The sequence below is a fragment of the Phyllobates terribilis genome, unplaced genomic scaffold (genome assembly GCF_046119375.1).
Source record: "Phyllobates terribilis strain yellow unplaced genomic scaffold, ASM4611937v1 Scaffold_12__6_contigs__length_324123572, whole genome shotgun sequence".
Lineage (NCBI taxonomy): Eukaryota > Metazoa > Chordata > Amphibia > Anura > Dendrobatidae > Phyllobates > Phyllobates terribilis.
The window spans coordinates 288,076,371-288,090,737 of record NW_027362772.1 but is presented as its reverse complement, the minus strand read 5'-3'; the positions used below and the strand labels follow the sequence as shown (position 1 = coordinate 288,090,737).

The window sequence follows — 14,367 nt, the reverse complement described above, 5'->3', positions numbered from 1 at the left end:
GTTGAATATTAGGACTAGTGGCCGGTGTGAGAACTGCAAGAATTTAGATTTTTATTTTATATAGATTGTGATATGAAAGATAAAAAAAATGTTATCAACATTAAAAAAATAAATAAAACCACAAACAATGATTTAAATAATAGGTCACTTTCCTACGACACGTTCTCTTTAATGAAATTTCATGTCATACAGAAGTTTTTCTCGCAGATTCATGTGAATTTTTTAAGAAAAAACTAATGGCGTGATATGGCGGCACAGCAGAATGGAGGCCTGCAGAAGTGCGGCATGGATCTGCAGCGACGGCGTTGTGTGCGTGTCGCCTATAAGGCGGAGGTGCACCTGTGCCGCCACATGCAGGCTGTATACAGTGATTTCAGCTCCTGCTGATTTTGATAAATAACGCAACTCTGGAGTCGTCTGTCGTATCGATCTTATTCGTCTTGATCAGGATTTATACACTTCGCCCACGACCTCCATTTCTGTCTTGTCCCCGGCAATTTGTTACTGCAGATCGCTGGTCTAATAAATGAGATGAATTATTAAGCTCGGGCTGACACCGCTTAGTGGGAAGACCTCGCATGTGAAGAATTCTCCAGAGGATTTGTTTTCTGGCTTAGTCTGATCTCATGTAAAATCCCATACATAATATATAAGTGCTTTACGGCGTCTGATGAAGATATAAAGGAGAAGTGCACAGTATACGTCAGCGGGTGACAACAAGATGGCGGCACAACAGTGGGGAGGTGCAATGATCTGGGTACAGAACTGAAGGATAATGGGTTAATAGGAAAATAAAAACATCCTATAACGACTTCACCTACTGGATGGAGGATACCTGCTAGACTGGTGTTGGTGCCACCATGCCCAGAAGCTTGTGTGCCCCGCTCTTCCCTGGTTCTCCCCTCTCGCTGCCACCTGGAGGAGATAGATGGCACTACACTAACCTCTATGACACTGAGGACACCCCAGCATAGCGACCTGCCACACTCATCACCTCCTCTGCCTCCACCTCAAAAACATTTCTCGATTTCTCAACCTCGAGTCAACAAAAATGCTAGTGTAGGTCCTCATCATCTCCTCCTGAGACTACTACAACATCCTCCTCTGTGGTCTCCCATCTAACAGTCTCCTGCCTCCTCCAATCCATCCTCAATTCTGCTGCCTGGATAAATTACACTAACAATGATCTACAAAGCCATCCCTAACTTGTGCTCCATACATCTCGGTCCTAATCTACTGATACCTCCCCACATAATCTCCATTATATAACCTGTCCCGTCCATACATCTCTGCCCTAATCTCATGATATATCCTCACATAATCTCCAGTCCATAACCTGTCCTCCATACATCTCTGTCCTAATCTCCTGATATATCCCCACATAATCTCTAATATATAACCTGTCCTCTCCACACATCTCTGACCTAATCTCCTGATACCTCCCCACATAATCTCCATTATATAACCTGTCCCGTCCATACATCTCTGCCCTTATCTCCTGATACCTCCCCACATAATCTCCAGTCCATAACCTGTCCCCTCTATACATCTCTGCCCTAATCTCCTGATATATCCCCACATAATCTCTAATATATAATCTGTCCTCTCCATACATCTCTGCCCTAATCTCCTGATACCTCCCCACATAATCTCTATTATATAACCTGTCCCGTCCATACATCTCTGCCCTTATCTCCTGATACCTCCCCACATAATCTCCAGTCCATAACCTGTCCCCTCTATACATCTCTGCCCTAATCTCCTGATATATCCCCACATAATCTCTAATATATAACCTGTCCTCTCCACACATCTCTGCCCTAATCTCATGATACCTCCCCACATAATCTCCAATATATAACCTGTCCTCTCCATACATTTGTGCCCTAATCTCCCGATACCTCTCCACACATAATCTCCAGTATATAACCTGTCCCCTCTATACATCTCTGACCTAATCTCCTGATACCTCCCCACATAATCTCCAGTATATAACCTGTCCCCTCTATACATCTCTGACCTAATCTCCTGATACCTCCCCACATAATCTCCATTATATAACCTGTCCCGTCCATACATCTCTGCCCTTATCTCCTGATACCTCCCCACATAATCTCCAGTCCATAACCTGTCCCCTCTATACATCTCTGCCCTAATCTCCTGATATATCCCCACATAATCTCTAATATATAATCTGTCCTCTCCATACATCTCTGCCCTAATCTCCTGATACCTCCCCACATAATCTCTATTATATAACCTGTCCCGTCCATACATCTCTGCCCTTATCTCCTGATACCTCCCCACATAATCTCCAGTCCATAACCTGTCCCCTCTATACATCTCTGCCCTAATCTCCTGATATATCCCCACATAATCTCTAATATATAACCTGTCCTCTCCACACATCTCTGCCCTAATCTCATGATACCTCCCCACATAATCTCCAATATATAACATGTCCTCTCCATACATTTGTGCCCTAATCTCCCGATACCTCTCCACACATAATCTCCAGTATATAACCTGTCCCCTCTATACATCTATGACCTAATCTCCTGATACCTCTCCACACATAATCTCCAGTATATAACCTTTCCTCTCCGTACATCTCTGACTTAATCTCCTGATACCTCCCCACATGTAATCTCCTGTCCTCCTAAAACCTTCCTCAAACCTCTGCTTCCCTCACACGGCAGACTCTCCCCCTGTTCCTAAACCTTTAAATGCAATGTGAAAACCCAATTTCTTCAACCTCCAGCCTACAATACCCTTCCGCCCCACCGCCATATTTGTAGCTTCTACCGTCACTTGCTGTCTCTTTCCCTCTTCCCGAGCAGATTTTTAACCCTCGTGGTCCCCCTGATGCGCCAACCTGTCACTGATTATAGGGGCCGTCCTATGTGGACCACTTATGATATTTTTACTGGAATCACCATGAATGTCCGATAGTTGCAGGTCGCACCCCATTGGCAAGCAGACGGCTTTGTAACAATACTTATCCGGTGTAGTAGGTTGGATTTTATAGAGCGTTTGGGTTTTGCAGTAATCATTGTCTGCGTAGTGGGGATATTGATGTGTGTGCAGATTGCAGGGTGCGCAGCGGCTCCATAGGAGGACTCTGCTCGGCAGGCGCCACAGATGAATATTTCAATTAAGTCTCCGTTCCCCTTCCTTTGAAGCCAACAATAGAGGCATAACCCTGCTTGGATTAATTCTATTAGTTTATGGCTTCAAAAGAGTTAATCACGATTTTTCTTTAAATTAATTTTCCGCTCGGCCCCAGCTGCTGGAATTAATGAGGTGTTTGGCCTTTTAAGCTGTTGAATAGGAAGAGCCGTCCTATCAAGATAAGAGCGTCTCGCTGCGTGATCAGAAGCCGCCACCTGGCGAGCTGTCACTGCATATCGGGATTTATCATCTATTCCACATCTAGAAATGTGTCCAAACCGGGGAGACGCTCTGATATCTGATGTAGCGGTGTGTTAGTAGACTGCGCGTGTCTCAATATTGGGCTGTTACCGGTATACGGCAGGTGTTGTGGGGTGTTCCCGGTATACGGCAGGTGTTGTGGGGTGTTTCTGTTATATGGCAGGTGTTGTGGGGTGTTCCCAGTATACGGCAGGTGTTGTGGGGTGTTTCTGGTATATGGCAGGTCTTGTGGAGTGTTCCCAGTGTACGTTGGGTCTTGTGGGGTGTTCCTGGTGTGCGTTGGGTTTTGTGGAGTGTTCCCGGTGTATGTTGGGTCTTGTAGAGTGTTCCCGGTGTATGTTGGTGTTGTGGAGTGTTCCCAATGTACGTTGGATCTTGTGTGGGGTTCCCGGTGTACGGCAGGTCTTGTGGAGTGTTCCCGGTATACGGCAGGTCTTGTGGGGTGTTCCCGGTATACGTCCGGTCTTGTGAGGTGTTCCCGGTATACGGCAGGTCTTGTGGGGTGTTTCCGGTATACAGCGAGTCTTGTGGGGTGTTCCTGGTATATGGCGGGTCTTGTGGTGTGTCCCAGTATACGGCAGGTCTTGTGGGGTGTTCCTGGTATACGGCAGGTCTTGTGGGGTGTTCCCGGTATACGGCAGGTCTTGTGAGGTGTTCCCGGTATACGGCAGGTCTTGTGTTTTTTTTTTTAATACGGCAGGTCTTGTGGAGTGTTCCCGGTGTACTTTGGGTCTTATGGGGTGTTCCCGTTATACAGCAGGTCTTGTGAAGTGTTCCCGGTATACAGCAGGTCTTGTGGGGTGTTTCTGGCATACGTCAGGTCTTGTGGAGTGTTCCCAGTGTACGTTGGGTTTTGTGGAGTGTTCCCGGTATACAGCAGGTGTTGTGGGGTGTTTCTGGTATATGGCGGGTCTTGTGGAGTGTTCCCCGTGTACGTTGGGTCTTGTGGAGTGTTCCCCGTGTATGTTGGGTCTTGTAGAGTGTTCCCAGTGTATGTTGGGTGTTGTGGAGTGTTCCCGGTGTACGTTGGGTTTTATGGAGTGTTCCAGGTGTATGTTGGGTCTTGTAGAGTGTTCCAGGTGTATGTTGGTGTTGTGGAGTGTACCCGATGTACGTTGGGTCTTGTGTGGGGTTCCCGGTGTACGGCAGGTCTTGTGGGGTGTTTCTGGCATACGTCAGGTCTTGGGAGTGTTCCCAGTGTACGTTGGTTTTTGTGGAGTGTTCCCGGTATACCGCAGGTGTTGTGGGGTGTTTCTGGTATATGGCAGGTCTTGTGGAGTGTTCCCTGTGTACGTTGGGTCTTGTGGAGTGTTCCCGGTGTATGTTGGGTCTTGTAGAGTGTTCCCAGTGTATGTTGGGTGTTGTGGAGTGTTCCCGGTGTACGTTGAGTTTTGTGGAGTGTTCCAGGTGTATGTTGGGTCTTGTAGAGTGTTCCCGGTGTATGTTGGTGTTGTGGAGTGTTCCCAATGTACGTTGGGTCTTGTGTGGGGTTCCCGGTGTATGGCAGGTCTTGTGAGGTGTTCCCGGTATACGGCAGGTCTTGTGGGGTGTTTCTGGTATACGGCTGGTCTTGTGGAGTGTTCCCAGTGTACGTTGGGTCTTTTGGGGTGTTCCCGGGGTGTGTTGGGTGCTGCGGAGTGTTCACAGTGTACATTGGGTGTTTGTAGAGTGTTCCCGGTGTACGTTGGGTCTTGTGGGGTGTTCCCGGTGTGTGTTGGGGGTTGTGGAGTGTTCCCGGTGTACTTTGGGTCTTATGGGGTGTTCCCGGTATACAGCAGGTCTTGTGAAGTGTTCCCGGTATACAGCAGGTCTTTTGGGGTGTTTCTGGCATACGTCAGGTCTTGTGGAGTGTTCCCAGTGTACGTTGGGTTTTGTGGAGTGTTCCCGGTATACAGCAGGTGTTGTGGGGTGTTTCTGGTATATGGCGGGTCTTGTGGAGTGTTCCCCGTGTACGTTGGGTCTTGTGGAGTGTTCCCCGTGTATGTTGGGTCTTGTAGAGTGTTCCCAGTGTATGTTGGGTGTTGTGGAGTGTTCCCGGTGTACGTTGGGTTTTATGGAGTGTTCCAGGTGTATGTTGGGTCTTGTAGAGTGTTCCAGGTGTATGTTGGTGTTGTGGAGTGTTCCCGATGTACGTTGGGTCTTGTGTGGGGTTCCCGGTGTACGGCAGGTCTTGTGGGGTGTTTCTGGCATACGTCAGGTCTTGGGAGTGTTCCCAGTGTACGTTGGTTTTTGTGGAGTGTTCCCGGTATACCGCAGGTGTTGTGGGGTGTTTCTGGTATATGGCAGGTCTTGTGGAGTGTTCCCTGTGTACGTTGGGTCTTGTGGAGTGTTCCCGGTGTATGTTGGGTCTTGTAGAGTGTTCCCAGTGTATGTTGGGTGTTGTGGAGTGTTCCCGGTGTACGTTGAGTTTTGTGGAGTGTTCCAAGTGTATGTTGGGTCTTGTAGAGTGTTCCCGGTGTATGTTGGTGTTGTGGAGTGTTCCCAATGTATGTTGGGTCTTGTGTGGGGTTCCCGGTGTATGGCAGGTCTTGTGAGGTGTTCCTGGTATACGGCAGGTCTTGTGGGGTGTTTCTGGTATACGGCTGGTGTTGTGGAGTGTTCCCAGTGTACGTTGGGTCTTGTGGAGTGTTCCCCGTGTATGTTGGGTCTTGTAGAGTGTTCCCAGTGTATTTTGGCTGTTGTGGAGTGTTCCCGGTGTACGTTGGGTTTTATGGAGTGTTCCAGGTGTATGTTGGGTCTTGTAGAGTGTTCCAGGTGTATGTTGGTGTTGTGGAGTGTTCCCGATGTACGTTGGGTCTTGTGTGGGGTTCCCGGTGTACGGCAGGTCTTGTGGGGTGTTTCTGGCATACGTCAGGTCTTGGGAGTGTTCCCAGTGTACGTTGGTTTTTGTGGAGTGTTCCCGGTATACCGCAGGTGTTGTGGGGTGTTTCTGGTATATGGCAGGTCTTGTGGAGTGTTCCCTGTGTACGTTGGGTCTTGTGGAGTGTTCCCGGTGTATGTTGGGTCTTGTAGAGTGTTCCCAGTGTATGTTGGCTGTTGTGGAGTGTTCCCGGTGTACGTTGAGTTTTGTGGAGTGTTCCAGGTGTATGTTGGGTCTTGTAGAGTGTTCCCGGTGTATGTTGGTGTTGTGGAGTGTTCCCAATGTATGTTGGGTCTTGTGTGGGGTTCCCGGTGTATAGCAGGTCTTGTGAGATGTTCCCGGTATACGGCAGGTCTTGTGGGGTGTTTCTGGTATACGGCTGGTCTTGTGGAGTGTTCCCAGTGTACGTTGGGTCTTTTGGGGTGTTCCCGGGGTGTGTTGGGTGCTGCGGAGTGTTCACAGTGTACATTGGGTGTTTGTAGAGTGTTCCCGGTGTACGTTGGGTCTTGTGGGGTGTTCCCGGTGTGTGTTGGGGGTTGTGGAGTGTTCCCGGTGTACGTTGGGTGTTGTGGAGTGTTCCCGGTGTACTCTGGGTCTTGTGTGGGGTTCCCGGTGTATGGCAGGTCTTGTGAGGTGTTCCCGGTATACGGCATGTCTTGTGGGGTGTTTCTGGTATACGGCAGGTCTTGTGGAGTGTTCCCGGTGTACGTTGGGTCTTGTGGGGTGTTCCCAGTGTATGTTGGGTGTTGTGGAGTGTTCCCGGTGTATGTTGGGTCTTGTAGAGTGTTCCCAGTGTATGTTGGGTGTTGTGGAGTGTTCCCGGTGTACGTTGAGTTTTGTGGAGTGTTCCAGGTGTATGTTGGGTCTTGTAGAGTGTTCCCGGTGTATGTTGGTGTTGTGGAGTGTTCCCAATGTACGTTGGGTCTTGTGTGGGGTTCCCGGTGTATGGCAGGTCTTGTGAGGTGTTCCCGGTATACGGCAGGTCTTGTGGGGTGTTTCTGGTATACGGCTGGTCTTGTGGAGTGTTCCCAGTGTACGTTGGGTCTTTTGGGGTGTTCCCGGGGTGTGTTGGGTGCTACGGAGTGTTCACAGTGTACATTGGGTGTTTGTAGAGTGTTCCCGGTGTACGTTGGGTCTTGTGGGGTGTTCCCGGTGTGTGTTGGGGGTTGTGGAGTGTTCCCGGTGTACGTTGGGTGTTGTGGAGTGTTCCCGGTTTACGCTGGGTCTTGTGTGGGGTTCCCGGTGTATGGCAGGTCTTGTGAGGTGTTCCCGGTATACGGCATGTCTTGTGGGGTGTTTCTGGTATACGACAGGTCTTGTGGAGTGTTCCCGGTGTACGTTGGGTCTTGTGGGGTGTTCCCGGTGTGTGTTGAGTGTTGTAGAGTATTCCCAGTGTACGTTGGGTGTTGTGGAGTGTTCCCGGTGTACGTTGGGTCTTGTGTGGGGTTCCCGGTGTATGGCAGGTCTTATGGGGTGTCTCTAGTGTCAGACCATGCAGATCATCGCTGCTTCAGTTTTGTGTACGGAAGGACAATTAATAATAACCCGGCTTTTCCCAAGGAAATGTTACAGAACACTTTCCCACCATGTCTTTCCTTATATTTACAAAAAAGTATTGATTGATAAGTGGGAAGAAAGATCAATATCTGCATTAATTATGGTTTTCCTATCTTCAGTTATGTCCCAAGTTTCTGCTATTTTTTAAAGGGTCCTTACTGCCAATATGTCTGTCTCCTTAAAAAGTAAAATCATTATCACCTGTCTGGGTTACCTTTCACCCTGGCTAATGATCAGGGTCTCTCTATAACGGACTAAACAACCCTAAGCCCACGCCTCCCATGGAGACTAATGCGATTGCAATGTCTGATGATTATAGATGAAGCTTGTCTGACAGCTGTAATTTCCCATAATTCAATGGGGACCCATACATTAACCATTTGTTGCAGCCTGAAAAGTAAAAGCGCAGCAAGAAGTTGCTGCATAAATTTTGCATGTATTATGTAGACGGCCACGTGATCAGCGAGGTGGCGCCTCTCGTGGGTCACATATACCCGTAGTTCCTCCCACCATTGGAGTGAAATATACTCATGCAAAAATGCCAGGGATCGGGCGTCTGAGTGGTAACCGTCTGGTATCATCGGACATCTTAGTGGTAACCGTCTGATATGATTGAGCGTTTGAGTGGTAACCGCCTGATATGATCGGGCGTCTGAGTGGTAACCGTCTGATATGATCGGACGTCTGAGTGGTAACCGTCTGATATGATCCGGCGTCTGAGTGGTAACCGTCTGATATGATCGGGCGTCTGAGTGGTAACCGTCTGATATGTTCGGGCATTTGAGTGGTAACCGTCTGATATGATCCGGCGTCTGAGTGGTAACCGTCTGATATGATCCGGCGTCTGAGTGGTAACTGTCCAATATGATCGGACGTCTGAGTGGTAACCGTCTGATATGATTGGGCGTCTGAATGGTAACCGTCTGATATGTTCGGGCATTTGAGTGGTAACCGTCTGATATGATCCGGCGTCTGAGTGGTAACCGTCTGATATGATCCGGCGTCTGAGTGGTAACTGTCCAATATGATCGGGCGTCTGAGTGGTAACCGTCTGATATGATCGGGCGTCTGAGTGGTAACCGTCTGATATGATCGGGCGTCTGAGTGGTAACCATCTGATATGATCCGGCGTCTGAGTGGTAACTGTCCGATATGATCGGGCGTCTGAGTGGTAACCGTCTGATATGATCGGGCGTCTGAGTGGTAACCGTCTGATATGATCGGGCGTCTGAGTGGTAACCGTCTGATATGATCGGGCGTCTGAGTGGTAACCGTCCGATATGATCGGGCGTCTGAGTGGTAACCGTCCGATATGATCGGGCGTCTGAGTGGTAACCGTCTGATATGATCAGGCGTCTGAGTGGTAACCGTCTGATATGTTCGCTTTCAGCCTGGCGTCGCCAAGTCCTGTGCACAGCTCAAAGTCCGAGGTGAACGGGGTCCAGTGTGAAGAGAAGGCTGAGATTACAATCATACAGTGCGAGGAGAGCATATCCACGAAAGGTGAGGCTGCCAATGCAGGGGCAATGTGCTGAAAGCCACGCCCACTTCTCGCCAGGACACACCCATTATCATTAAACCACGCTCCCTATTAAGGGTAGTCAAAAAAGAGGCGCATGTGCACCAGAATTTCGTGTGATCGCTGTCCCGCCTTGTTATACCGAGTGCAGGACCTCTATTGGCCACTTTTTTCTTTTTCTGGCCCCTCTCCTGATATCTGAGTTTCTATAGAACAATTGGAGCTCTTTTTTTCCTTACAATTTTGCATAATTCATACAATTCATTGTCCTGTCCCTCTGTTATTCCTCCTAGAAATACAGAAAAATTAATATCTTGGCGGTAGCAGCTGGGGGGCGTGACTTTACACACCTCCTGACACTGCCCAATCAGTGCTGAGAATGCAGAGAAACGCCTCTTTTACAAGCAGAATGTTGACACATAGTTGTCACTTTATTCCTACATTTCCTGGCGGAACAATAGAGGAACAGTACAGTGAAAAAGTTTGAAATAAAATATGCTCCTAAATTTGTATTTTCTGGGGAAACAGAATTCTGTCTGAACGTCGTTTTATGCCGAGTGCAGCGCTGGTGTTATACAACACTGGCCTCCATTTTCAAGACATTTCCTTGCTGTCAGTGAATGAGAATAACCTTTATTATGTTCAGAGGCAGCAAACTGGTGACACAATACTGCCATAACGTACCTACATCATAATACTGCCATATAGTACCTAAATCATAATACTGCCATATCGTACCTACATCATAATACTGCCATATCGTTCCTACATCATAATACTGCCATATCGTACCTACATCATAATACTGCCATATCGTTCCTACATCATAATACTGCCATATCGTACCTACATCATAATACTGCCATATCGTTCCTACATCATAATACTGCCATATCGTACCTACATCATAATACTGCCATATCGTTCCTACATCATAATACTGCCATATCGTTCCTACATCATAATACTGCCATATCGTTCCTACATCATAATACTGCCATATCGTACCTACATCATAATACTGCCATATCGTTCCTACATCATAATACTGCCATATCATACCTACATCATAATACTGCCATATCGTTCCTACATCATAATACTGCCATATCGTACCTACATCATAATACTGCCATATCGTTCCTACATCATAATACTGCCATATAGTACCTAAATCATAATACTGCCATATCGTACCTACATCATAATACTGCCATATCGTTCCTACATCATAATACTGCCATATCGGTCCTACATCATAATACTGCCATAACGTACCTACATCATAATACTGCCATATCGTACCTACATCATAATACTGCCATATCGTTCCTACATCATAATACTGCCATATCGTACCTACATCATAATACTGCCATATGGTACCGACATCATAATACTGCCATATCGTTCCTACATCATAATACTGCCATATCGTACCTACATCATAATACTGCCATATCGTTCCTACATCATAATACTGCCATATCGTACCTACATCATAATACTGCCATATCGTTCCTACATCATAATACTGCCATATCCTACCTACATCATAATACTGCCATATCGTTCCTACATCATAATACTGCCATATCGTACCTAAATCATAATACTGCCATATGGTACCTACATCATAATACTGCCATATCGTTCCTACATCATAATACTGCCATATCGTACCTACATCATAATACTGCCATATCGTTCCTACATCATAATACTGCCATATCGTACCTACATCATAATACTGCCATATCGTTCCTATATCATAATACTGCCATATCGTACCTACATCATAATACTGCCATATCGTTCCTACACCATAATACTGCCATATCGTACCTACATCATAATACTGCCATATCGTACCTACATCATAATACTGCCATATCGTTCCTACATCATAATACTGCCATATCGTACCTACATCATAATACTGCCATATCGTTCCTACATCATAATACTGCCATATCGTACCTACATCATAATACTGCCATATCGTTCCTACATCATAATACTGCCATATCGTACCTACATCATAATACTGCCATATCGTTCCTACACCATAATACTGCCATATCGTACCTACATCATAATACTGCCATATCGTTCCTACATCATAATACTGCCATATCCTACCTACATCATAATACTGCCATATCGTTCCTACATCATAATACTGCCATATCGTACCTACATCATAATACTGCCATATGGTACCTACATCATAATACTGCCATAACGTACCTACATCATAATACTGCCATATAGTACCTAAATCATAATACTACCATATCGTACCTACATCATAATACTGCCATATCGTTCCTACATCATAATACTGCCATATCGTACCTACATCATAATACTGCCATATCGTACCTACATCATAATACTGCCATATCGTTCCTACATCATAATACTGCCATATCGTACCTACATCATAATACTGCCATATCGTTCCTACATCATAATACTGCCATATCGTTCCTACATCATAATACTGCCATATCGTACCTACATCATAATACTGCCATATCGTTCCTACATCATAATACTGCCATATCGTACCTACATCATAATACTGCCATATCGTTCCTACATCATAATACTGCCATATCGTACCTACATCATAATACTGCCATATCGTTCCTACATCATAATACTGCCATATAGTACCTAAATCATATTACTGCCATATCGTACCTACATCATAATACTGCCATATCGTTCCTACATCATAATACTGCCATATCGGTCCTACATCATAATACTGCCATAACGTACCTACATCATAATACTGCCATATCGTACCTACATCATAATACTGCCATATCGTTCCTACATCATAATACTGCAATATCGTACCTACATCATAATACTGCCATATGGTACCTACATCATAATACTGCCATATCGTTCCTACATCATAATACTGCCATATCGTACCTACATCATAATACTGCCATATCGTTCCTACATCATAATACTGCCATATCGTACCTACATCATAATACTGCCATATCGTTCCTACACCATAATACTGCCATATCGTACCTACATCATAATACTGCCATATCGTACCTACATCATAATACTGCCATATCATTCCTACCTCATAATACTGCCATATCGTACCTACATCATAATACTGCCATATCGTTCCTACATCATAATACTGCCATATCGTACCTACATCATAATACTGCCATATCGTTCCTACATCATAATACTGCCATATCGTTCCTACATCATAATACTGCCATATCGTACCTACATCATAATACTGCCATATCATTCCTACCTCATAATACTGCCATATGGTACCTACCTCATAATACTGCCATATGGTACCTACATCATAATACTGCCATATCGTTCCTACATCATAATACTGCCATATGGTACCTACATCATAATACTGCCATATCGTTCCTACATCATAATACTGCCATATCGTACCTACATCATAATACTGCCATATCGTTCCTACACCATAATACTGCCATATCGTACCTACATCATAATACTGCCATATCGTACCTACATCATAATACTGCCATATCGTTCCTACACCATAATACTGCCATATCGTACCTACATCATAATACTGCCATATCGTACCTACATCATAATACTGCCATATCGTTCCTACATCATAATACTGCCATATCCTACCTACATCATAATACTGCCATATCGTTCCTACATAATAATACTGCCATATGGTACCTACATCATAATACTGCCATATGGTACCTATATCATAATACTGCCATATCGTTCCTACATCATAATACTGCCATATCGTACCTACATCATAATACTGCCATATCGTTCCTACATCATAATACTGCCATATCGTACCTACATCATAATACTGCCATATCGTTCCTATATCATAATACTGCCATATCGTACCTACATCATAATACTGCCATATCGTTCCTACACCATAATACTGCCATATCGTACCTACATCATAATACTGCCATATCGTACCTACATCATAATACTGCCATATCGTACCTACATCATAATACTGCCATATCGTTCCTACATCATAATACTGCCATATCGTACCTACATCATAATACTGCCATATCGTTCCTACATCATAATACTGCCATATCGTACCTACATCATAATACTGCCATATCGTTCCTACATCATAATACTGCCATATCGTACCTACATCATAATACTGCCATATCGTTCCTACACCATAATACTGCCATATCGTACCTACATCATAATACTGCCATATGGTACCTACCTCATAATACTGCCATATGGTACCTACATCATAATACTGCCATATCGTTCCTACATCATAATACTGCCATATGGTACCTACATCATAATACTGCCATATCGTTCCTACATCATAATACTGCCATATCGTACCTACATCATAATACTGCCATATCGTTCCTACACCATAATACTGCCATATCGTACCTACATCATAATACTGCCATATCGTACCTACATCATAATACTGCCATATCGTTCCTAAACCATAATACTGCCATATCGTACCTACATCATAATACTGCTATATCGTACCTACATCATAATACTGCCATATCGTTCCTACATCATAATACTGCCATATCCTACCTACATCATAATACTGCCATATCGTTCCTACATCATAATACTGCCATATCGTACCTACATCATAATACTGCCATATGGTACCTACATCATAATACTGCCATATCGTTCCTACATCATAATACTGCCATATCGTACCTACATCATAATACTGCCATATCGTTCCTACATCATAATACTGCCATATCGTACCTACATCATAATACTGCCATATCGTTCCTATATCATAATACTGCCATATCGTACCTACATCATAATACTGCCATATCGTACCTACATCATAATACTGCCATATCATTCCTACCTCATAATACTGCCATATGGTACCTACCTCATAATACTGCCATATGGTACCTACATCATAATACTGCCATAT

General features: G+C 45.1%; 1 protein-coding gene across 4 annotated transcripts in view; it reads left to right on the top strand.

Moving 5' to 3' along the window:
• The window catches only part of DIXDC1 (DIX domain containing 1), a 190,007-nt gene that overhangs the window by 115,172 nt on the left and 60,468 nt on the right, over window positions 1-14,367 (top strand). For all 4 annotated transcript variants that reach the window (XM_073657127.1, XM_073657125.1, XM_073657126.1 and 1 more), the window contains one exon: window positions 9,240-9,352. In XM_073657127.1, coding sequence (XP_073513228.1) covers window positions 9,240-9,352 — 113 coding nt within the window. The remainder of the gene's footprint in view (window positions 1-9,239; window positions 9,353-14,367) is intronic.